Genomic DNA, 27,109 nt, shown 5'->3' with positions numbered 1-27,109 from the left:
GGGTAGGACCAAATAGACACAATTTGCTTGTTTTATGGGTGAAAAGAGCATCATCTTTTTAAAATGTTAAACTTTGTAATTTCAAGCAAATTATTTCGCGGACCCCTTGGCTATGGGTCACGGACCCAAAGGGGTCCCCGGACCCCACTTCGTGAACCACTGGTATAGAGTATAGCTCACAAGTTAAAACTTGACAAACCCAAATGCAGAAGTACATCTTCATTTATTTCCATATTAAACAGTGTAATTATAAACAATTCATTCAATTACACTAAGTAGGATCATCAATATTAAGTAAAAATAGCACAATTTTTTAAAATGTACAAGTTACGCATACAGACACAGCAAGACTGTATCTTCTGGTCATTGTCCTTAATTTAAACGTCTTTATCTTCACATCATTCGAAACCATGATATGTCGTCATTTGTTTCACCTTAAATTACAAATTGAAACCTCAAACTAGAGCTTACACCATTCCCAATGTACAGACAAAATTAAACGTTTATATACATGAGTACAGTTTAACATTTAAGTTACACTTTTCAGATGTGCAAGATTAAGCAATATACAATGGGAAAAGAAACAAAACAAAAAAAAACCGATCATTTCCTTAAATAAAATGTTCAGTTCAACTCACAGAGACTGCTGGTAATACGGATGTGGGTTTGCTAAAATATGGGACTTCTGTCTGTGAATTAAACAAAGGCCATCCACCCGTTACTTCAGCAGATCCATTCACACGCTAGTCAACACCATCAGCCTCCATAACACAGCTGTGTGACAGCTGCAACCGAGCTGTGTTGAGAGAACTCAATTTAAGTCATAACTTTCAGTCAAGATAATGGGGGGAAAAATCAGCTTATCTTGCTTGAAATTTATTAATTAATTTAATATATACACACACAAACAAAGCCCAATGAAATGATTTACCATTGAAGGGCATGAGCAGTGGGGGGGATTCCCCAAATAGTGGAGATCTGCTGTCCAAAGTGTACTAAAATAGGGCGTGATACAGAAAGCTCTAGAGCAGAAGTGGCCTCCACCTCTCTATTCTGATTGAAAAGCACAGAATAAATACAAGACTCAACATTTTGTCCTTCAGCGTCATTAGCATGTTTGACATGGGAGAGGCAGAAGGACTCTTCTGACCCCAAACCCATTCCCTTTTGATCTCACCACAGAAAGAAAAGGGGAAGCTTCTGAACAGGAAGTCTTACAGTAGGGTTTTGTTTGAAACCATCAAACAGGTCACTGTGTATCCTCAGCTTCACAGCATAATATATGAAGACAATTCATATTACATTCTCTTACTGAAAACATATCGCCGGTCCTCTAAAGCATTTCAGCACATGGCATGAGTATCCACTAGGTTAGTGGTTTAGTTTTGTGGAGTGTGTATGTGAATGTGTGAATGTGTGAATCAGGGGGGCAAAAACGGTGTAGGCACAATGCAGATCCACTGATGTCGGGCAATGCCAGGGGCATGGAGATTAGGCCTGGTACAGTGTGCGGACTGGAGGGTCATATCCTCAGCACGGGTGGGTGAGTGAATGATGGGTCTCTTGTGAGTGTCCACGACGTACAGTATGGGTCAAGACCACGCCGAGATAAATACAGTCCTAACCGTGTTATTTCCCTGGCTGCTTGGCCTCAACAGTGTCTCGTCTCATGAGGTGACCGTGAGCTGCAAACTCATTGTTCTGGCGTAACACTGCAACCTAAACCCAGGAGGAAGGACAAGACGACTCAACACAGGGGTGCTGAGACTCAAGTGAACGCAGACTGCGTGGTATTTTTCTAAGGGGGGAAAAATGAAAACATCTACTTCAAAAGGAAAAGGCAGTCAACACAGAACAGGAAATCTCTATTATCTAGTAGCTTGAGAGGACAGCCAGTGTTGCCAGTTATCAGTGAGGAAAAAAAAAACAAGATTACTCAACCGTCATTAGTTTAAAGCAGATATCTGTAGCTAAGAGTGTGTACAGTGTGAGTACAGGGTATGTAAGAGCGCACACAGAAACCAGGTAAGACACTGGGGGAAGCTCTTGAAGTTCAACACCGTTGTGTTTGTTTGTTTGTTTGCTTCTCTCCTGCCGTCTCTTGCGGCAGAATGCAGAATGGTTCAATGGTTTCTTGAGGGATTGCACAGAGAGGAATGATCCGAGATGCACTGAATGATCATAGATGCAAAGGATCGTGTTTCAGTCAAAAATAGATTCCTCGCCACTGTTGGGTGAAGACGACAAAAGAGTTTTTGATAGAGAGGGTGCAAGTGGTGGCGTCCGTCCGCAGTAAAGTCAAAGGGATTGGTCTGAAGCTGCAGTCCTTAGCACTGAGGGGAGAGGTTTGCAAAGCCTGACCAGCCAGGGCAACGTCCTCTCCAATGGCTCAGTGCTGAGACTCCGTCCCCTCAGTCCCTCTCTCCATCCTCACTGCTGCCTGTGGAGCAAGAGGAAAAGATGCCACTTCAGATATGCTTTAGTTTGGCCAATGTTAGCTCTAAAAGCTTTTTATTATTAAATAACGAAAGGATACAGCCATGAATGTGAGTGTGTGTGGGCATTAGAACTAGGATTCCAATTTCAATACAAATTATGTCCAACGACTATCATACTATCGAGATGAAACGATTATTTTGCTGTGTGTGTGTGTGTGTGTGTGTGTGTGTGTGTGTGTGTGTCTTACCCCCTTGCTCTATGTCGGAGTCGGTGAGGTGTGTGAGCGAGAAGCTGGCGATGCTGGCCGGGGAGATGGAGAAGCGGGAGTAGGAGGAGGAGCTGGTCCAGCTGGTGTCCGGGCCCCGGTTCTGGGGCGGCGGAGAGAAGTAGCGTGAGGCACCTAAGGGCGAGGGCTTGGAGGCCGCCACGTCGCTGGCCGCCTTGGCGAGGAAGGAGGAATCGGACGAGGAGAAGTCGTCGTCCCACTCGAAGCCGCCACCTGTCGGAGAGGAACACACCTGGTCAGGGCTGTTTGGATAAGTGCAGTATCGATGCATGTTCACAGGTTAACTCTGTGAATAGCTTTACCTTCTTCATCAGTGGAGCTCTCTGTGGAGTTAGTGAACCTGTTCAGGTAACCAGTGGACTGTGCAGGGCTGCTGAATTCTGACACCTGACTGTTGGAGCCAAGAGTGTGGTCTCCCAACTCTTTAGTTGGAGTCTCCTGTTAAGGGAAAGATGGACAGAACAGACAGAAATGTGAGAAAACAAACAGAAATTGCTCACTGGAATAAAAAAAAAAGGCAAATTCTATCAGTTTTTTTCTGTTTCAGAGAGGCATCCGATGGTACCTGATCAAAGAGGTAGACAGTGACATCATCAAAAAAGGACACGGCTCTTTTGGAGCCGTCGTTGTCGCTGGCATCTGCCGCTGCGGAGGCCTTGTCCACGGCGAGCGCGGCGGGCTTGAGCAGGCTCTTGAGGCGGCCCGCGTCGCTGGTGTCGCAGATGATCTGGGGCACCGGGTGCTCCACGTCGTCCTCGCTCTCCTCGCTGCTGCTGTGCAGGCGGTACGCGCTGTGCCGCTCGTCGTCCGAGTCGTCGCTGTTCTCGTCCTCCTCGTCGGCGTCCATGCCGTCCTCGCGGCCGTCCTCCCCGGCGGCGGCGGCGGCTAAGGCGGCCGCGGCGGCGGCTTCCCGACGGCTCAGGTACCGGCCCTCGCTGTCCGGCTCCTTCCGACGGGTGATCTCGGCGGCGTACGTCCTGGTCAGCTTGGCGTGGGACATGTTGTCCAGCGGGGGCCTCGCAGGGGGTTCCGTGACGTTGGCGGAGGCCTTCGCCGAGGGTTCTGTGCTTGCGGCGGGGACTGAAGAACTCGCGTCAGAGAACGTAGCCGTCTTCTGGGCTTCCTGCTGAGGAGCTTCAGCAGACACCAGACTCTCCTCAGCACGGTTCTCCTCTGCTCCAAGAACAGGCTCAGGGACACCGTTCCTTGTGGACTCCGGGAGCGCGGCGGCGTCAATGAGGCCAGAGGCCGGATCGGACGTGACCGCTGACGTACCGGTCTGGGGGTCCGGCGTCTCCTGAGGAGGGGTCACTGCGTCGCCGGTGCTGCGCGGCTCCGCGTGGGCAGACTCCCCGAGCCAGGCCGGGGCCTCGACGGGCGTGCCCCCGTTGGTCTCCTCGGACCGCCGGTCGGTCTCCAGCTCGTTGTCGGAGAAGTAGGCCGAGTCTCGGTAGCTGCCGGTGATGTAGACGTCGGACGGGGGCGCTTCCTCCTGCTGGTCCGCGGCGCCTTCCCGCTGCTGCGCTTCCTCGTCTGCCGCTTCCTCGTGTCCGTTCTCGACCTCGGACACGACGATCTCCGGCGGGACCAGCGGCGTGGAGGGGGCCTCCGCCGAGGAGCCGCCGGCTTCTTCGCTCTCCCTGGAGGCGCCGTCCTGAACCGGCTGAGAGTTCCACTCCGGGGACTCCAGGTTCTCCGTCTCGTAGCCGCTGTCGGCCGTCTTGTACGGGGGCTGCAGCTTGCACGGCGCCGGGGTGCCGTGGGCCTCCTCCTGACCCCCGAGTCTGTGGATGTCCAGAGAGTCCAGCGAGTCCGGCGTCTCGGCGGAGTTCTCCGTGGTTGGCAGTGGGGAGGAGAGGCTGTCGTCCAGAAGGCTGTCCTGACTGATCTGGTCCAGACAGGGTTCGGACACCTGTAGCGAGGTCCGGTCCTGAGACAGGCCGTCCGCGAAGCTGCTCTCCTCGTCGGTGCACGTTGGCAGGTGGTCCGTCTCCGTGTCCAAGCCTTTGTCCACGTCTACGGCCGAGTCGGTCAGAGAAACGGCGCTGTATGGGTCTTTGTCTTTGGCTAACGAGCCAACGAGTTCTGAGGAAGAGACGTGATTCAGTTCTGTAAAGTCTGTTCCTATGTGTTGTTGTACTTGCATGTGATCCTGAAAGAGGTCTAAGGGGTCGTCAATGCTGGGCGTTTTGGCAACGGCGCACGTCATTTCTGGAGTGGCACTTGGACTGAGCACAGGGGACTGGGGACCAGTGGCCAGACAGACCGGGACTGGACCTGCGAGGGCCTCTGCACTGGGGGAGGTAGAGGAAAGAGCAAGAGAGATCTCAGAGCCAGGAGAGAGCGGCGCAGCAGTGGGTTCGTCGCCGGGAGAAGCACTACTGACAGGCGACAGGTTGCTGCTGCTGCCGGCCTCTGCTGAAAGCGAGGGTTTGGAAGGCACCAGAGTTTCGTTCCCTAAAGGCTGCAGAAGCCCCCCAAAGTCAGCGTCCGAAAAGTGCAGCAGCTCCGCGTTTGAGAGGGGGGAAACGTTCGCTACAGATTTTGCCGTGTCCTCGGTCACGGACGCTTTTTCCGCGAGCTCTTCGCTCTCCAAGAGGCTCGTGATCGGACTGCCGGCGGAGTTGGCGTTCTGGTCCAGTTTGCCCGAATCGGGGCTCTCCTTCATCAGACTCTTCTCCTTGAGAAACAGGAAGTTGTCGGCCAGCTTCTCGGTGTTCAGGAGCCTCGAGAAGTCCGCGTCGTCGTCCGTCCCGCCGTCCTCCTCCAGCAGCAAGACGTCCCTCCGTCCGTCCGGTCCTGAGAAAGCCGGGCTGTCCTGCTCCGTGCTCGGAGGAGACCGGGCCTGCGTCTGGGCCCGGGCCGGGTCCGGGCCGGCGCTCCCCTGCTGGAAGCCGCCGTTGCTGTGTCCGCCCATCTCCGGCAGGTCCAGGAAGCCCGTCCTCCACGAGTGGGGCTCGTCCAGCTTGGAGGCGTCGCCCTCGCTGAAGATGTTGGTGTGGAACGGACTGTCGTGCTCGCTGGACGACCACGTGTGGCTGTCGGGCATGAAGGAGTCCTTGGAGTCCAGGCTGCCGTGGAAGAAGTCGGCGTCGGTGCTGGACTCGTCCATCATGCGCGCGTCGTGCAGCATCAGGAAGTGCTGCGACTCGGCGGGCGGCGGCGGCGGCTCGGCCTTGGCCACCAGGTCCTGCGAGTCGGTGGTGCTCTCCTCCTGGTCCTCCAGCTGGATGTAGTAGTCCTTCCCGGAGGCCACCTCGCGGGCGTCGAACACCGGCAGGACGCCGGGCACTCCCTGGCCGGGAGGACTGACGCGCTGCGGCGGCGGCGGCTGCTGCTGCTGCTGATGATGATGAGCCCCGGGATCCCCGGCCGACGGCGGGAAGAGGGCGTGGATGTCTTGGCTGGGCACGGGGAAGAAGACGCTGTTGTAGTTGAGCGTGGAGTCCAGGGCGGCGCGGCTGTGGCTGTCGTAGTGGTCGTGCTTGGCGCCCTCCCACACGTACTCGAAGCTGAGGCCGCGGCTGGTCTCGGTGACGGTCAGCATCTCGTCCGGCTCGCCGCCCTCGTCCAGCGTCTCCAGGATGGGGAAGGACGAGTGGCTGACGGTGGTCTGGCGGGCGCAGGGGTTGGGCCGCAGGGCGTTCCAGCGCTGCTCGAAGTCGTCCTCCACGTCCTTCTGGCCCTGCATGCGCAGGTAGGTCAGCAGCCGGTGCACCTCCTCCGCCGTCGCCCGCTTGTCTGGAGGCAGCCAGCAGAACTGCAGCACCTCGTACCTGCACACACACACACGGTCAACACACACACACACACGGTCAACACACACACACACACGCGGTCAACACACACACACACACGCGGTCAACACACACACACACACACACACACACGGTCAGCACACACACACACACACGGTCAGCACACACACACACACAAGGTCAACACACACACACACAAGGTCAACACACACACAAGGTCAACACACACACACACACAAGGTCAACACACACACACACACAAGGTCAACACACACACACGGTCAACACACACACACACACGCGGTCAACACACACACACACACACACGGTCAACACACACACACACACACACGCGGTCAACACACACACACACACACGTGGTCAACACACACACACACGCGGTCAACACACACACACACACACACGCGGTCAACACACACACACACACGGTCAACACACACACACACACACGGTCAACACACACACACACACACGGTCAACACACACCAGGCACATGGGTGCTTACAGGGACCCTTTAGCTGCACACCTGATCGTTCTTACCTGAACAAATACAAATCAGTAGTATTATTTGATTAGCCCAATCGGCACCCTCCCCCCCCCCCCTTGCTATCCCCTCATATTGTATATATATATTTCATCTTCAAACGCTCACCATCTCTCGGAGTATGGCAGGTCCAGCTGTGGCTTGAAGAGTTTGATCTGTTGATCCCTGATCACATGGTTGAGCACTTCTCTATCAGACAGGTGAGGGTAGGGCTGGTTGGCATTCTCAAACAGCTCCCACAACGTAATGCCCAATGACCTGCAACAAAGAAGACAGAAATCTTGTTCAAGCAACAGCAACTGGGATGACCAAAACGTGACACTGGCTAAAGAACGGGTTACACCAGTAGCAATCTGACCTCACGAGGATGCCTACATAATATAAAATTGACCATGGCAATTTGAGGGGAGATTCTTACTAATAATTACTAAGAAATTGCAATGGGATCAGTATATTATTAAATGACCTGAAAATAGCCTTTCCTTATAGAGATGGCGACTACTCTTAAAATAGGTCTGTATTGGATAAGGGCCTGAGAGATATGTGGCACGGAGCCACAAAGACATTATTTTAGGAGGGGACAGAATTCTGCATATACGTGCCAGCAGGAGCCAAAAACCAGAGCAGTCACTGATCACAACCATGTCTGGCAATCAGAGATTTACGAGCACTGACGAGCAGCACCTGCAGCACGAGTGGAGAGAGGCTCTGGGTGCCTCTCATGCAGCTTTTATACGTCCTCCCTCGCTCCTCGGGCCTCGATCCTCACTGGTCTACATAAAGAAAGATAGAAAAAGGGATAGACTCTCCCTTGTTGCCGCCCCATCATTCTTTATGTAGATCAGTGAGGATTGAGGCCCGAGGAGCGAGGGAGGACGTATAAACGCTGCATGAGAGGCACCTTATGTCTCAAAAGGCCCTGGTCCTCTCAGCAGGGGCATGAAAAAAGACAGAGCACCAATCAGCCTCTGGTCTCTGGTACACACAGCAAGCAGGACTCAGCTGGAGTGGCGTGTGCTGACCAACACATTGTATTCACTTCTGTTACAAGTGCTGTGCTCTTGTCAGCACTTGACCAAGAATCCCAGACTGTATTGCACAGGTTGCAACGACACAACATCTGTATGATATTCTGATAAACCTACCATTTTGGAGGCACCGCTGGGATATTTCTTACCAAAATAGTAGGTAGCGTGTATCTTATTAGTAGCTATTTGTTTTAGCTATTGATAATTTGGTCTGTGGGATATGGTATGGAGCTTAGTCAGGCTGTTGAGTTCAGCCTGCCTGCTAACCCTGTGCCTGACAGGGGTGAGTTTACTCGAGGCCAAGCTGTTGGCGTTGTTACAGTAGGAGGGCAAGTCAATGGGCAAGCCTACCATCAAGGGAGAAATCAGGGGAAACTAAAATGCAAAAAGTGGCATAACTGTTTTTCTTTTTGCTTTGAATGACCAGAGATTCCACGTCAGTGTTTTTAAATGGGGAAAAAAACTATGCTCTTCTGATATTGGTGCTATGAGGTCTTTAAATTATTTGAAATTATTTACGAGGACATTGTCAACCAACATTTTCAGCTTAGACATGAGGGCATGCAAATGACCTTACCACACATTTCCAGGCTTTGTTTGTTCTGCGGTGATGACACCACCATGGAGGTCCCCCACCAGCTCAGGGGCCAGCCAGCGCAGAGGAACCAGCTGGTCCTCCTCCGTAGTGATGTAATCCTCCTGACACACACACACACACACACACACACACACACACACACACACACACACACACACACACACACACACACACACACACACACACACACACACACACACACACACACACACACACACACACACACACACACACACACACACACACACACACACACACACACACACACACACACACACACACACACACACACACACACTAACGTCACATGAGGGCATCATCCCAAACGTGCATATACACCAGCTAGTCACATTAGTCACACTACAGGGTGGGTCAACGCTACCGGTGTGAGTCCATGGCTCTTAGGAGAAAAGCAACTGCTAAATACCAGTCAACTTGATCTTTTCCATGATTCATCCCGTGTGAAATCATGAACGCACCACTGGGGGTGACCACATGCATACCTCATCCTTTCACTTTACATGTAGCCCATCATATGTGGATATGGACCATAGACTGTATAAACAAATATGGACATACACGCACCTAATTACAGAGGGCAAGAAAGACTAGCCTTGGTGAAACCAAACCACCATGTTAGTCAATTTCAATTTTGAGTTTAAAAAAAATAAAACTGTGTCTGGAGATCTCCACTCAAATTATTTTGTAGTTGTTATACCAAAATAACAATTAAAAGAAAAACATAATGCGACGACGGCCTTTCTCGGCTTCCGCACATAAGGAAGTGCCGTAAAACCACTTGTGTCATGACCTGGCGATCTCCAGGCACTCAATTGAGATCTCAGCAATATTTGGAAAATGCATATAGACATCTCCGGCTAGTCCATATTCTGCTGGAAACATGGGCACTGGATTGCATTTCACCGAGTCTGAATTCAGATCTGGGGCTTTAACTAGGGTCATGGGGCAACAGCTGCATGTAAACAGCAGTGGAGAACGTTTATATTTCTGCAAGGGCAGGGACCTTGGATTTAATGGGCGAAACAGTATCTGCTGACAAATATGTGAGATGGCACGTCATCACATTGGAGAGTGTGAACCAGGGTAGTCTTACCTTATATCTGTACGGTCCTATCCCGTAATCTCCAACTTTAACAGTCAGGTCAGCAGTTAAAAAGCAGTTTCTAAGGGCCAAATCACTGTAAAGGAAAAATATGAAAAGCAGAATGAGATTATTTAAAAATAATATATATAAATCACACATATAAAATCCCATATATATCCCATTTGCAAATCTGTGTGGTTGCATTCAGGTGGTTTTACAGCCAAGGCTGGACATTGCATCTTCAGCAAGATTATGATAAAGGACATGGTGTCTGCTTCACCAGTCAGTCAGTCGGTCAGTGGGGTCTGATTTTTTCGCAGATGTATATTCAGGTCTGTATTACAGTCAGCAGTCTGCTTTCCACTTCGGGTCCTTCACCAAATTCCTGTGTCCACTTCGTCAGTTGGCCCAGAAACATCCTTTTTGGAGATGCCAATTTGTTCACGGGTCCACCCCTACACCTGCCATTGCGTGGCCTGGGGCATTAGGTGTGTGTGTGTGTGTGTGTGTGTGTGTGTGTGTGTGTGTGTGTGTGTGTGTGTGTGTGTGTGTGTGTGTGTGTGTGTGTGTGTTGGGGGGTAACCATCTTCAGGCGTGTCTGCTCTCCCCCTAGCAACAAAATCACTGATGCTGGAGCATTTCCCAGCTCGCTCACACAGCACCATGATATTGTTCCCAGGGAGGGACACTCTCTCCGTCCTCCTCAGCAGGTTTTGATGGAGCGGAGCGGAGTTGGGGGGGGGTAGTTGGAGGGGGTCGCACTCTGGCACTGCCCGGCACAGTGTGGGACAGATGGTAGCTCATTCAGACAAGAGGCCGACTCCGGTTTCATCTTGGCCCTGCTGCACGCTCTCGCACCAGTTCCAGAAGTGTGTCTCCTTTACCGGCGGCCTTCCAGCATCACCCCCCCCCCCACCCCCCACCCCCACGCCGGTCTCTGACCCAGGACATCGCTGACACTAGTGGTCTTTGCTCCATCCACCCTGCTACTGTCAGCCTGCATGAAACTGCTGCAAGATAAATGGAGGGATATTTTGGAGGCCGTGGCCAGCTCTTGGCGAGGGCACAGCAGCATACAGTACTGGCAGGCTTTGCCCCTCGTCTTTCAGCCCTACAAGGGTCCTGTGCAGCACAAGCTCAGGGATATCACGGGCTGATAGAGAGGAGGAACATGTGGAAGTGTTGAAGAAAACGTTGTTCGGATTTTGATAGGTTTGTCAGGTAGGGTGAACAACACACACACCGTGAAAACTTGTCAGAGAAGTGCTGGTCAAGGAGAGATTATAAAATAAAACACGCTTTAATTTGCCAAAGGTATTGATGTGCTGCCTCCTCGCTTCAAATCTTGAATGTTGAATACACAACACCAATTCCAATGACCTTCCATTCAAACAGAAGTGTTCTTGGAATTATATATCCGGATATATCCAGATAGATACAGAGTGTATAGACAACAATTTCATCCACAGATCTATTCTCCCACAAGATTTTCTCTTTGTGCCACCAGCCTGTCTGCTGGCTGGGTGAAACCTCACACCGGAGTCTCATCTCCAGCGTACACAGACTCCATCTCAGAGGGACCCAACAGCACGAGGAGCACGGGTGAGACAGGGGCGCGACACAGACACCAACCAGCGCAAAAAAAGGGGAGGGGGGGAAAGGGGGGGTTCTCAAAAATAAATCAGCTTTATCGAAAAATCCACAGTCATTTTCATGACCGCCTTTACAACACGCGGGGGAATGTTGGGAGTGTCCCGATTGAGTCCTAACGCCAGTGGCGCGCTGCCGGGCGCGAAGGCGATCCACTTACACGCAAAGCGCAGACTCATCATGTCCCGCCGGTCCGGGGCAAGGCGACACCCTAGCCGTCCCCGGCGCAGTGTAACCGGACGCCTTCCGGCATATTCCGAGCATGCAAAACAGAGCAGACCAACTCCGCGCCGCATATCACCCGAGCCTTCTCCTCCGTCCCGAACCCATCGCCCGACCCCTCTTTCACTCGTTTGCTCTCTCTCTCTCCCTCCATCATCCCCCCTTCTTTATTTCTTTCTTTACTCCTCTCTCCCTCCCGGGCGCCCAACACCACCACTGCTGCTGCAGAGAATGAAAACGAAAGCACGCCTGACATAGCTGGCCTTTTTAGGAGCGGCTCGGGCAGCTGTACGGCGGTGCGGCGGTGTGGAGCCCGGGGGCCATGCATGTGCGGGTTTACAGCAGGACAACAAGTCTGCTGCAGCGTGACGCGCACGCAGGGAACATGCCATCCCTCCACACAGCGGGAGCAGCGTCCCCCATCCAGTTCAGCAGCCACAGTATAAACACTGGCACTGGCCACTGGCTCCAAGTAAACTTACTGCAGTATACATTTGAGTGCATTGAGATAAAAACGGTGCATTAAGTAAGATAAATAGTTTCTTGTTTGGTGGACAGATGGGGGAATCTTCGGCAATGCACCTTTTGCACCTTGCATACTAAATACATGAACACAATTCACAAAAGGTCAAGTGGTCAGGTGCATCCTACAGGGGGGGCCTTTACCTGTGCAGGAAGTTGTGCTTGTGGAGGTGGGTGACCCCGGCGGCGACCTCACAGGCCATCCTCTGCAGCTGCAGCAGCTCAGCCTTGCCATAGCGCCAGTCCTGCTGAGCCAGGTAACTCTTCAGGTCGCCCTGCAGCACACACACACACACACACACACACACACACGGTCAATACAGGTGCATATTCAATGCTGTTTATAACATGACAAACAATAGTCAATGCAGTGGCGAAACTATAAAGTCACATCAAGTGGGTATCCCTGTGAGAAAGTACTGTATTATGCAAGTACTGTATCATGCAAGTAAGCACTGAGGTGACTTTGGTCATATTAACAGATAATGACAATGGGCATCTTTCCAGCGTTGAGTAGAACCTATGACGCTAGCTGCTAGTAACTCGAGTGGCACAGACATGGAGCTGCAGTTCTGCAAGCAGCCACAGGGTGGCAGAGATGCTCACCACACAAATGCTGAGGACACCATGGACCCTGGTGCTGGCACTGGCACCAAAAAAGGGAAAGCCCTTTTAATGGCCACCCAGCCTGGGTCACGGCAATCTTAAAAATAAAAAGTCCAGCAGTCAGTTGGATGCGGTGGCTGTGCATTGGCTATTGCAGGTTGAGTTTCTGATAGCCTGGCCATCACAGCTCTGGTATCTTCTCTGGGGTGGGGAGGGGGGGGGGGCGTAGGGGAATATCAGGTCAGCAGCAGATCATCTCATTAGCGCTGATGCGCCGCTGCATGGACGTGTAACTGGAGGGTGGGGGTGGTTAAAGGAGCATGGGGCATCAGCACAGAGACCACACCAACACCAGGTGGGTAGCGGAGTCCGTCTGTCTATCTGTCGGTCTTGTCTGTCTCTCTTTCTGTCTGTGTCTTCCCTGTCTGTCTGTCTGTCTGTCTGTCTGCCTGTCTATGCCTTCCCTGTCAGTCTGTTTGTCTGTCTGTATTGACTATCTGTCTGTCTGTCTGTCTGTCTTGACTGTCTGTGTGTCTGCCTGTCTGTCTGTCTTGACTGTCTGTGTGTCTGCCTGTCTGTCTTGTTTGTCTTTACTTTCTGTCTGTCTGTCAGCTTTATGGGGCCATGCGTCAGGCATGTGGTCAGGGGACCCCTGCAGTCTGCTCTGCTGTGCTGTGCTCTGCTCTGCTCTGCGTCGTCACGGTGCTTATGAGTCAGCAGGAGTGGAGCCTGCGTGCCCAAAAGCAACCCCCCTGAGAAAGGCTGCGTAGGTGCGAATACCACCGGCGCTCAACATCAGGGCCACTCTACTGAGCACTGCAGCTGATGAGACACACTGCCACAAGATAAGGAATTCAGTGGGCAGCATGACTAGTATGTATTGGAATCAGTACAGATATGAATTATTAATACACCCCCAAAAATTACATTCAACATCAATAAATAATTCCCTTGCTATGAAAATAAATATCACTGATATAGCACCGGCACAATTGAGTGATCAAATCAGGGCACTGACGCAGTGTTCTTGGTTTCTGTGAATTTAAACATACAAACATGTCATGTACTTTTAGAAGCTGTGATACCAGCACCAGCTATTTATCACTTTTACTAAAGAGTTAAAAACAACCAAAACTGTGCTCATTAATAGCTGGTTTCTCTCACTCCAAGCACTATACAATTTTTTTGTATCTATTCTATCTTTCTTTTTTTTTTCTCCTAATTTGCTCATTATCTTTTCTGTATTCTTTTTATTAATGCATTGTGATGATGTGTTGACCTGCCAAGGGACTACAGATGAAATTGAGCTATTTTGCTAACTCTGGCACATCTACATTTTGAGTGTAAACGAAGGATGTCAATTGATGTGCATTGTCCCTTTTAAATAAACAAATAAATAAATAAATTGGGGCAAACAGTTTATATCACATTGTGTATGAAGTGATGCTAAATGGCCACAAAAGGGCATCACCGTTCTACTTGCATTCTACTACAAAGCTTCCTAAAGTGACGCACAAACAACTGGCCACAATGGCATTCTTTACTAGGGCTATGAAGGGATTTTAGAGTTTAGAGGATGTACGTGGGTTTTAAAACATTTTGACGTTTAAGTAACACCACGCATCTATACATTCTTACCATTTGTCCGTAAAAAAATGGTACTGCATCATCACACACACACACACACACACACACACACACACACACACACACACAGCAACAAAGTCAATGTGTTGTGGGGACTATTAGATCCTGAGGCAACAACCAATAATCAGGCCCGGTACAAACGTCAACAAGAACGCGACAAGCGCTTCACACCAATTACATCTGGTATCCCACCGAACCGGGTGGAGGGCTCTTCAGAGGCCCAGGTCTGGCCTGCGGTCGGTGGGGAGAGGTGTGTGTCTCACACGGGGCTGCGTATAGTCTGCCCTGGCCCTGGACCACGGGCAGGTCACATAACACAGTTGGTAAAGAATGGCCAAGAGTACACCACTGCAGGCTGGAGAGCTGGGGCTCTGTTTACAAAGGAGGGAGGAGGGAGGAGGGGGGGGGTGGAGGGTTAAGCTTCCCACCACCAGTCTGGGCCTCTGCTGTCGTCACACCGCTGCCTGATTACAGAGTGCCACTTATGTTATGCAACGGTCGTAAATCAGCTGCCCCTGATGCTCCACACCTCCCTCACACTTAAGCACACACATGCGCGCACACACACACATATACAAACACACACACACACACCTATCCGTCAAACAGCTGTGAGGGATGCAGCCGTGTGAAGAGATGCAGGGCCGGTGTGTGAGGTTGCCAGTAGCGGTGACATGGAGCAGTGGTATGTACTGTAGGAGCGCCGGAGGCCTGTGTGCATGCGGAGCAGCTGACCACCTCATGTGGCAACAGCAGCATGCAGCAACCCCGGGGCACTCACTGCACAACAGCCGCGGCCGCGCCACAGGTTTCAGCGGAGCGATGTGGCAACCACACCCACAGCAAGAGGGGGGTAAGCAGACCACTTCCTGTACGAGTCTCGGACTTGCCTGTTCCTTCACAGCACAACCGCAGTGTCATTCGAGTTGCCGTCAGTGACCCATTACAAACGCTGACTTCCATCGGCTCCTCAGCGCTCTCTGCTCCCTCACTTCCTCCAGCTAGCCTGGACGTGTGTCACGTGTGATTAATCACTCATTAATAACCGATGACTTAACACACTGTGGATGACATGGTCTCCTGTCCAAGGCTCGTCTGTGGTGGGTCTGGAGGAGCGTATGCGTATGGTGGTGAACTGAAAGTGTGGCCTCTGGAAAGGTCCAGCATGTGAGGACAGGAATGTAGCACATCTGCGTAGGTCACTCCAGATTCTGGGATCTAAGCATTTTTCCCCCCTCAAACTATAATGACTTTCATGTCTGTTGGTAACACATTTGGCACCTTGCCCCGTGCAAACACTAACACACACACACACACACACACACACACACACACACACACACACACACACACACACACACACACACACACACACACACACACACACACACACACACACACACACACACACACACACACACACACACACACACACACACACACACACACACACACACACACACACACACACACACACACACACACACACGTCGAGTCCCTGAGCAGACGAGGCTGTCACTCAGGGTCAGGGCAGCTGGCCTTGTGCCGGCTGTGATCCGGTTGCACACGGCTGCTCATTTCTGCACACAATTCCCTGAGTCAGGCCTACCGGCTGTTACCAGCGCTACAGCCCCAAAACAAATCATCAATCACACACTCATCAGCACCGACACCCTGCTTCTCTCCCGATGGGGGCAAAAAACAACAACACAGGTCAGATGTACACACTGAAATGGAGAACTGATACGCAAACAGAAAGTATGACATTGTGGAGCATTATGGAACCTCCCCATTTAGAGCAGCAGAACGGTTGTAGTGTGACGCTCAGAACATCATCTAATATGCACACAAACACAAACTAAACCAAGTATTGCCTACACCTGGATGACAAGGAATCATCATATTCAATCATAAATGGAGGATCTGGACAACAAACTAATCAAGTACATAGACAGTGGCATACACTGTGTGGACACTGCCATAGTTAAAGATTCCTCAATAGACTGACCGTTAAGGATTAAACAGACCTATAGGGGTTCTGCAAACCCTCTCAGGAACAGTGCAGCAAGTAACCGTCTCAGATTGCATGTGCTGTGATATGTTTGTGTGTGCATGTATGTATTTGTGTGTGTATACTGTATGCGTGTGTGTGTGTGTGTGTGTGTGTGTGTGTGTGTGTCTCAGCTCCTCCAACCCAACTCAGCACTTCGCCTCTCAGCTGGAGCTTGTCAACACAGACAGCCTCCAAGGCCTCTGGCGGATGCGTAAGAGACGCTGCTTTAATCCTGTCATCCAATGCCATCATACACATGCCCTTGACCACCATCCCAACACCGTTCCCTTCCTCTACACCCTAGAAAGGGCAGACAACAGATGATTTTTGCTTGGTCTATTTATAAAAACAATCCTGACGGGCTGCTTTTGAAGTCAAATTGTTTATGTCCTTTTCCTTCAGGAAACCATTCAGCCATTGGTCTTCTAAGCACCATTCAAAACCTTTAAACAAATATAGGCACAAATTTACATACGCCGGCCAAATGGTCAGGCACACAGACAAACTAGCCATCAGAGGCTAAACTAGACGCTACACACTGCAGAGACGTGAGGCCTGTAGTAGAGAGAGCCGGAAGAGCTGTGATTAAAGAGCAGGACGGGAGCAGGAGGGGTAGAAAGAGCAACTCTGAAAACACCCAAATAATCTCCCTGCTGCAGCCTTTTCAGCAGGACATGGGAAGAGAGTGAGGGCGACTCTTAGGAAGAGATTTCCCCCCCCACACACACACACACACACACACACACAAACACACAGACACACAGACACACAGACACACACACACACACACACACACACACACACAGACACACAGACACACAGACACACAGACACACAGACACACAGACACACAGACACACACACACACACACAGACACACACACACACACACACACACACACACACACACACAGCCTGCCTTAGCCATAAAATGCACTAACACAGCAAGATGCCTGACTGACACCGGGAGAAAGAGGAGCCTGCTGCTTAATTGGGATTCGGGTCCAGGGGAGAGTGGGGCGGCGGGGGGGGCGGGGGGGGGGGGGGATGGGATGTGCGGGGGTTGCAAGAGATGTTGACGGCAGCTGCGTGACTCACAGCTCTGGGTGCAAAACAGGCCGCCGGCTCACTGAAATAGACTGCGGAGATACAGCGAGCAAATCAGAGGAGGAGAGCAGGCAGCCGTGCGCTGCGCTGCGCTGCAATGCGGAGCGGAGCGGAGGACGGAGCGGAGGACGGAGCGAGTCTCCAGCCCGGCTCTCGGAGAGGGTTCTCTCGTTACAGCGGCGCGAGGCGGCAGAGCGGCCCCGAGAAGGGCTCGCGGAGTGAGCCGTGACGTCCGGGTGTCAGCACGCACCCTCAGGGACGCAAAACCCGCCGCACTCATCGCAACCCTAACCGCCCCGCACACAAATGACAGGGGAGTAGTGCACCAGCGGGTCTAGAGGACACACAGGGTTACCCTAGGACAGGACACCCACTAGCACTCACAGACATCTGGGCCTTTGACCTTTCTGCAAATCCATCTATCTACACAGTGACAGCTGATGAGCATATGATATATCGGCTCATAATGTTTGGATGTCAATGATATATGAGATATGCTGTATGTGTTATGCATACATTTATGTAAGAATGCATCTGGCGCTAAGAAGCGCTTATCCTCTCTCGTGTTTAACATCAGCACGTCATTTCGGCATTCCACTGAGAAAATACCGGTGAATGTCCCTGTTCTAAACACACTCACCAGGTCACAGTACTCAAAGACCAGCAGGAAGGGGATGGCCTCCACACACTGACCGAGACACTGGAGGATGTTGGGGTGCTGGAGGACCCTGCAGAAGGATAGAATCCACATACATTAGAATAGAATAGAATAGAATATAGAATAGAATAGAATATATACTTTTTTGATCCCGTGAGGGAAATTCGTTTCTCTGCATTTAACCCAATTTAACCGAATTAGTGAACACACACAGCACACAGTGAAGTGAGCAGTGAGGGGTTAGGTGCCTTGCTCAAGGGCACTTCAGCCGTGGACTGGTCGGGGATTGAACCGGCAACCCTCCGGTCACAAGCCCGAAACCCTAACCAATAGGCCACGGCTGCCCCTGTATTAAGACCAGGTAAAGAGCCTTGGCACCTGTCCTTCAGGTGTTTCATTGTGCTTGTAAAGATCTCAGTTGCACAAACAGCACAGTGATGTTAGGACAAAACTAGCTGTGCTGAAGGGAGACCAAAACTTGTGGCTCTTTAAGGGCTGTTCACACCAAGAACGATAACGATAACGATAACGATAACGATAACGATAACGATAACTATAACCATAACGATAAAAGCGTCCACACTGGCCAACGATAAGAAAAGTCTCTCCTCGTGTTAATGAATGTGATGGCTAGAATATGTTGGGTTCTGATTGGCTGTTAGCTTTTTATCGTTCTCAAAATCGCTCTGAAAGTGATCAGCAACGATATCGTTCTTCATGTCGTTATCGTTATAGTTTGTGTGAACGTTGTCATTCATATTAACGAGAGCGATATTTGTTTATAGTTATCGTTATCGTTATCGTTCTTGGTGTGAACGTCCCTTTACAGACATCTTCAGCTTCTTCATGTTCTGGGCGTAGTAACAGTGGTGCGGGACCTGTGAGCTGAAACCCAAGGGCTCACCTGTAGGGGTCTCCCTGCTGGAGGAAGTCGTTCTGCTCCTTGGCGCCTGCGTTGGCCTTCAGCTCCTGGACCACCACTCTGGAGGCGCCCGGGTCAGCGTAGATCTCGCTGAGCAGAACCTGAGCCCCCCGGAGACAAAACAGGCCACGGTGAGAGCAGGCAGGGGTGGGGGGAGGCACAGAATGACAAGCATGTGGATGAGACACGGACCGGAGCCAAAAGCATCCGAGGCTAAACTGGACACTACACGCCGGACAGACAAGAACCCATGAGGTGATGAGACTGAAGAGGAAAGGAAGGGGGCAGAAGGGGTGTGTGGGAGATTTACTCTTCCTTCTTACACTAAACCAAACACCACAGACAGACAGACACACACACAGACACACACACACAGACACACACACACAGACACACACACAGACACACACACACACACAGACACACACAGACACACACAGACACACACAGACACACACAGACACACACAGACACACTCCCTTTTAGACACCAGAGATGAGGGAGGCCAATGATGAGGTTTGGAACAGCAGAGAGAACATAGTGTTTGAGAAAGGGAGAAGGGCTACTACAAATCACAGAGAGCAAACAAAGGGAGAGGGAGCCAAACTAAGTAGCCTGCCACAGCTCAGATAAAGACCACAGGCCTCCGTGGGCAGAGGGCCAGACTGCAGCAGTTAACTGCACCTGCACATCATCACACTGTGTTGAAATACCGCGAGGGTGAAACACCTTTCTTTTACCGTCTCTGTGGAAACACCAGCTGTTCGCTTCCAATTATGACGCGTTTTGCCCCCATCAAGATGGCTGCCGCGTTTACGTATTCCACTAATAGAACTCCGCGGCCAATGCGGTATCTAGCTTTATATATCTATGGTTAACTGCACCTGAACATCATCACACTACACCTACACCTTTTCCCAAGCAGGAAGAAGAAGGAACCACGTGACCATGCCAACTATTGCACCATGCCATCTAGGGCAGTAAGAATGAATCAATAAGTTGTCCACAGTTAAATTACTGATCAACTACTGTTGGATCACCAAATGTTGGTTAAATGGTTTGGATCCTTTTCTGAAAAAGGGAAATAACTCTGATTGCAGCTACCTGAACTTGGAAACGTTCAGCTTCTTCTATGGTGTGTGGACAAAACAAGAAGTTTGAAGACATATTCTTGGGCATTGGGAAACTATGATAAACTATTTTTTTTATCAAATAACTAATAACTGATTAATAAAATAAAACTGACAATGACTACTGATTAGTTGGAGCCCAAATGCAATGGTAAGTCAAGTCTTATGAAATCACCCTGTCCTATGTGCAACATCAACTCTGTTATGTCCTGTTCGACTCAAGCAACCACACCAACAGTCTGTGGCAGGCGCTAACAGACCACACCTACCTTGCCAAACCAGCCGCTGCCGATTTCCTGGATGTAACTGAGGGTGTGGCGAGCAACATGCGGGCCCGACGATCCATCTGCAGAGGGCAAAGCAACACAGAAGAGCATCAGCTATCAGTTACTGAGCACACACACCAGTGAGTAGTTTAGTCAAGGCATCAGGAGTAACAGTGTGGAACTGCATCCACAAATGCTCCAGTTCATTCTATGCTAATGCTGTTCTGTTAGATAGCAACAACTGAACTGTCTACACTTGCTACATTTGCCATTTACATCATGAAACTACTCATGCAATTTGAGGACACAAGTCAAGATTTCATTGGTACACGATGAATCATTTGTTGCATCTATTGTCAAGAAACTGGTAATAACAATGACATGACTAATAACCATAACATGGAAAAAACAACAACTGCCTGTCTGAAAGGGAGGACAGGTTGTGGGTGTTATCTGCCAACACTTACACATATTTTTAACTGTTTCCATAACATTACAGGTAGTGTTTATGTGACATCAACATTTCATCAGCATCAAATCTGCTTCACAGCACGTCAATGAAGTCATCAAAAATATATCAAATACAATTAAAGCATATTACCAGCTGATACTTTACATGTTCTTTACCATTTTCAGTAAAGCAGAAAAAAAGCAAACCTATCAGTTTAGGCCATTTTGATTCTTTTATATGATGGTCAGAAAGGGGACAATAATTGGAAATTTCCCAGGAGAAAGCACAAGGATTTCTCAGAAATGTGCAACTTAAAGCTCCACAACATCTCATGTACAGAAAATCAGCTTTGTGTCCATATCCTACAGGCAGACAGATTTAGCTTATGCACAGCCTTTGAAGCTGTGTGTTCTTTAGGTAACTCCTAATGAGCTTGCCTCATTTCAGTCATTATTATTAAAAGCATTCCATGCATCAATGCAAAGATCACGATAGCAGTATCTACACAAGATCTATCTATTCAGTCTGCAACCCAAGGTCCTCCTACAGGCATGGCTGTGGCACATCTACTGTAAGCACTGTAAGTGCTTTCATCATATTAATCCAGCATAATCCGACAATTAATCTTACTACTAATCCCGCCGTTGTTATTCTCTGAGAGCGAGTACATACACTCCAAGTTACACATCTACTTAACCCACACAAACGGAAAGATTTCACTTTCTGCTTCAACACATAATGCTTTGGCTTCAGTTAATCAGGCAACACACACACTGCCAAAAAGGAAAACAACTGGTGATCTGGGAATGTGCACTTCCTTAAGAAAAGAGTAACAAAGCAGTGATGTATTATAAAAGGCTAACAGGGAGACTAAAGAAACAAGCTTGTGCATGATAACAAAATCGACTGGCCCATCATGAAACTATAAAAATGTAAGAATAGTGTATCAAGGACAAAACACAGGATCTGTCCGTTATAAAATTGTGTGTATCAGAATCAGTAAATGGACTACTGTGACAGTGCAGCCCATGGTAAGAGGCTTTAGCATGACACCAGTCAGCACAGTTATAGTGGAGTATAAATGCAGGCATCCAATAAAGTAATAAACACTCGGTGGCCTATGAAAAGGTTATGAGGCAATCAAGTGACCGGCAGCGGACGTCAGCTGCTCATGCAACGGTCAACAGGACATTACGGTCAATAGTCAACAAAACAAACTCTGCATTGTCTATGCCCATCATTTCATCTAACCTGTGTTTCCAGGAAGCAAAAATGTCTGACCTTACAAAACCTTTCAAAACAGACAAGTAAACCAGTGCAGCACAAAGGCTTTCATCACTGATGGCCTTGAGCCACAACTCTTTTTTTTTATGTACACCTGCTTGCTTCAGAGGTGAGATCTTTCCACTGTTAAGTGATGATGGGATGATGGGATGATGGGACCATGGGCACTACCAGGGTGCAACTGCTTGAGTGACCCACCTGCAATCCTGGGCAGGTCCAAATGGGGTGGCCCTGGCATGGCAACGGGGGGTACGGCCAGAGTGTACACCTCCGCTGGGGACTGCATGGAGGGGGTGTCCTCCGCCGGAGGGGTGAAGTCGATCTCATCTTCAAAGTTGTCCTCAAATTCCTGGGGGAAATGATGCAAATACATTTGTCGGGGGGGTAGCAGCAAAGTGTAGCAGTACCACTATGTTAGGGGTAACGGCGAAATAGAACAATCATTTTGTGTTTGTCATTGTGTTATGATGTGAATTGTGGAATGAGACCAAGTCATTTGTTGCATTGAGAGCTCAAGGGGACTGTATCATGACAGCATAACAGCAGCTGGAGTGAGAGAAGGGTGTATATCGCAGTGCTGTCTTCACGAAACGCGATACCAGATTCTGAGCATCACGATTTCAATTTGTTTGTTTGTAGTGGTGTGTTAATGTGTGTGTTGTAGTTGTAGTCTATTTGTGTGTGCTCACCTTGAAGTTGATTTCTCGCTCCTTGCAACAGCTGACGCAGTTGAAGAGCACCACGACCAGCACCACCAGGGCACAGACCGACACCAGCAGAGACAACTGGAGCGCCTCCTCCCCCAACTCCACTGCACACACACAGACATGACAGGGTTAGCTGATGAAGAGCCACACACACACACACGCACACACACACGCACAGGCACACACACATACACGGACGCACATACACGCACACACGCAGACACGCAAACGCACCATACAACCGTAATGCTTACAGCTATAGCAAATTAGGACTTGTGCAACCATACAATCTATACAAAAAAAATGGCCTAATAAATCCACATCACATTTAAGAATGGAAAGGGAAAAATAAAGACGCTTTTAAAGTTTATTGACAGTTTTGAATGTAAATAAAGCCGTCTCTTAAAACATTAACATTTAGGCCACAGTGCCATTTTTGGATAGAGACCTACTCCAAACATCAATTCAAACATTCCATCTCTATACTTAGCTGGCCCATAATAAACTCTGAACAGCAGGTGGATGGTTTCCTTTTCTACCTCCAAAGCAGGCGAGTGTCTGATATCTTTCACCCTCACCATTTGTGTCATGTCTCGGCACATTTGTTTTAGCTGCTTTCAGCACGTGGGCCTTAAGCAATTCAGCCTGTGGTGTGCCGTGAGGGTGTCGTGCACAAAGGGCTTGGGCATCCGTGCTGAAAGCAACCCCTCAGCGCATCCATTCAGCGCCATCCCCTCAAATCACACTCTCCCCTTTCTCCCTCCGCTAGCCTATTCCTCATCAGGGCCAAAGCCCTACTGGTTGCGTGTATGTGTGTATGTGTGTGTGTGTGTGTGTGTGTGTGTGTGTGTCTAAAAGAACACATCAGAAGAACTCTGCTGTATCTTGTCTGACAGCTTCATCAAAGCGGATGAAAAGGGAGAAGGGGAAACAGAGCTCCAAACATCCCTGTTTTTCATCATGAGTTGTTTACGTTTCAACAATGACCAAGTTAAATTCTCTCCACATAATTAGATAGAGATGGTTATGGTTATGGGATTTGGCAGACGCTTTATCATATGAAAACAAGATCACTCAACCCTACCTGTTCAATCGGTAGGCTAACACTGCTGCCTTTAAACACACTATACTATAGTAGACCATGGACTTGGACAAACAAAAACCATTAATAGAGTTCATCTATGGTGTACTAGTTATCTACACACCTGAGTCATACACATGAGTCACTCCATGTCACATGACCACCAAGTCTCAGGTCCAGGGAGGAGAGGCATAACTAGCACAAACAATGCCACAGTGGCATGTCACGGATAAAGCATTTAAGCTTCCTTCCGCATGACACAATGACAGTGACCAATAACAGTCTGTGCATTCTTGCCTAGTCAATATTCAACCAAAGAACAATATACCGAGAGGTCAAAGTACAACGTTGGCTAAGGCTGGCAATATATTTGCAAATAGATTGTTGAACAGTTAGCCTAGCACCTATGCTAACAACACCTAGCTAGTCTCATCAACAAATATCAATGACATGTTTTTAGGGGGGGTGGGGGGGTGTTGGAGGCTGACTAATCAGGTAAGTCTTTATTGTGATCACTCTCTGTAACTCTCACTCTCTGCAAATTTAGGCCTACATCATGACCCCATGCATCTAACAAATTATTCAGCTGGCTTCCAAGCCAATAGCCCAGGAGCTGCCATATCTTATTTCCCATGCCTGTCTGGCAAAGTGGTCTCTGTCCACAGAGAGGAGGAGTTGACCCAGTTCCTCAAGTCCTACGGATGCACAGGCCACTATGTGACAGCGACACATCAAAATGGGACATTGATGGCCTAGTGTTTTGGGTAACCCTACCAGTCGATTACGAGTTGGGTCACATTCATAATCCGGAGTCGAGAGTGAAGGCTGCTGCCAACAGCAGCTACCCGTGGTCATTAAATTATCTGTTATCAAAGGGAAACCCTTGTTGTAGAACAATAATTGAGGTCAGTTTGTTGACAATTGAAGGATAAGTCCTTCTAGTAGGGTCTTGGAAAAAATATCGCCGAGTTCTTAAAGAATTTGCTTACAAGCAGGTGCTCAGCCCGGTATGTAAAGTCTGGATAGGCCTAGCTATCAATCACTGTCCAGCATGGAAGAAAAAGAGTGACTAGGTTGTTTGGGCCGCAAACAAATGCAAAGTTTAAGTCTAGATGAGTGAACCAGCGTTGGTTCAACTTTCCTGGAGTAATGTAGACATCGGACCGAGTAATGTAAACATCGGACAAAAGGTTCGCAAAAAGCATTTATAGAAAATAACTTGAAGATGGATGAATTACATTCAAGTAAATGGTGTAATATCTGATCATCTATCATATCAAACCAGATGAATCATTAGAAACCTACTTTTCATTACGAACAGACATTTCAATGTACCTAAACCTACTGACTCACTACAAGGTTGACAGGAGTAATTGTTTCCACAGTCCACTAAATGGCCAAGCATGCATTGTATACTTTAAAGAAAAATAGGGTTAGGGTTAGAGTACTGTAACATGTACTCAGACGACACATCCTCCAGTTATTCATTACCACAGCAGGAATGCAGAACAAGCCCACTACTGACTTTTGCAATGAAATGTCTAGAACATTCTTTTCTAGTGAGTCCTGCACTTCCTCTAGTCTACACATCAATAAGCAGGTCATTCTTTAGACATCTTTCCACTTAATTCCTTCGACTACCAATGAGGTTGCCAAATAACATCTATTTGGTGGTATGGGTATCTTTTTGTTGAAAGATAGTGGGAGAGATCCTCCTATAAAGAGGCCCAGTAAGTAAGTAAATAAGTAAGTAAGTGAGTGAAACATGATTAGACGTATTAGTCTATCCTAAAATATTGCCCATCTATGACATGGCAGCAGTGCACGGGGGTTGATACCTGTCAATTAGAAGTCATCACTGGTCAAGTGCATCAACTATTTGAATGTCTCAAACCATGCTGTGGATTCACTCATTGCCTACAAGTGGACCGTCCATAGTATGAACTTGCAATGTCTTGAAAATTACTACTTCATCGCGAGGGAACCAAATGTTGTCACCAATACATAAGTTGGTTTACTTGTTTATCGGACTAAAACATGTTCAGCGAATCCAGCGGCTAACGTTATGAGTAGGCTACATCTTATCGAAAGCTATTAACGTTGACGTTAGCTTGCTTGGCCTCCTATGGTTTGACGGACTATTAAACCAACTACGATTAACCAAGGAGAGTACAACGACTCATTGTTTCAATACACTTCTATCCATCAATACATTCAAAGTATTGTCCTTTTAAAGTCATGGATGCAACATTCGCATATAGAGAATTGTCTTGGCTAAAATGCATTGGCCGGCTAATGGACCGGTGAACTGTCAGTCCAATGACTGGCTAGCAAGCTAGCTACCAAACGATTAGCTCGCTTGCTTTCTACTCAGAAAATTAACCACAGGCCAACTTTAATTCACACTGACACATCAAGAATCACACATTTAAGGTTAAAAATTAAAATCTTACCTCTGTCTGAATACGGAAGAGGAACACATTGAACTAGCGACGTTGTCAACTGCAGAGTCCATATCCCCAGCCACAACAAACATCCATGATGGCTCTCCATCCTGTTCAGACTTGACTTCTCCAGGTAGTCCCCCAAATATTCAATCACAATTCGGATAGCTAGCTAGCTATAACAACCAGTTCTACACACGTATATCAGAAAACGTGTATACTATGCGGAGAATTTGTCACATGTAAATGCCAGCACCTGCAGGACTTCATTGAATATATTTTTACTGCCCAGCTAGCTATACTAGCCAGTTAGCAAACAGCTAAAGAAGGTAACGTTAGCAAGCTAGCTCTAACTATGCTAGCTCGCGACTGTTGTTATAAATTAGCCTGGTAGCTCGGAAGAGCTAACAAGAGCCAGCAGGATTATTTTACAGTTTAAATTCATTTGCCGACAACACAATTTACATCTATACGGCTATACCGTGTTTTTACAAGTATCATCCTACCATTTTTACGAGGCGTTCTAAAGCAATTTTGGAATTGCTAGGAAAACCAAACACCACCTCCTTTCACCAGAAAC

The 27,109-nt window shown here is 48.9% G+C and overlaps 1 protein-coding gene across 1 annotated transcript; it reads right to left on the bottom strand.

The window, feature by feature from the left end:
• Window positions 1-206: 206 nt before the first annotated feature.
• Window positions 207-27,109, bottom strand: lmtk2 (lemur tyrosine kinase 2). The gene is made up of 14 exons (XM_062532241.1): window positions 26,539-27,109; window positions 22,987-23,108; window positions 22,496-22,646; window positions 20,566-20,642; window positions 19,149-19,267; window positions 18,227-18,314; window positions 12,318-12,448; window positions 9,789-9,873; window positions 8,654-8,775; window positions 7,157-7,306; window positions 3,291-6,501; window positions 3,028-3,163; window positions 2,687-2,938; window positions 207-2,440 (listed from the first exon to the last, which is right to left on the bottom strand). Exons 1-14 carry the CDS (start codon window positions 26,636-26,638, stop codon window positions 2,412-2,414), a joined length of 4,773 nt encoding a protein of 1,590 aa, XP_062388225.1. The 5' UTR covers window positions 26,639-27,109; the 3' UTR covers window positions 207-2,411.

The sequence above is a fragment of the Sardina pilchardus genome, chromosome 3, assembly GCF_963854185.1.
Source record: "Sardina pilchardus chromosome 3, fSarPil1.1, whole genome shotgun sequence".
NCBI lineage: Eukaryota > Metazoa > Chordata > Actinopteri > Clupeiformes > Clupeidae > Sardina > Sardina pilchardus.
This window is presented reverse-complemented; position numbering and strand designations above follow the sequence as displayed.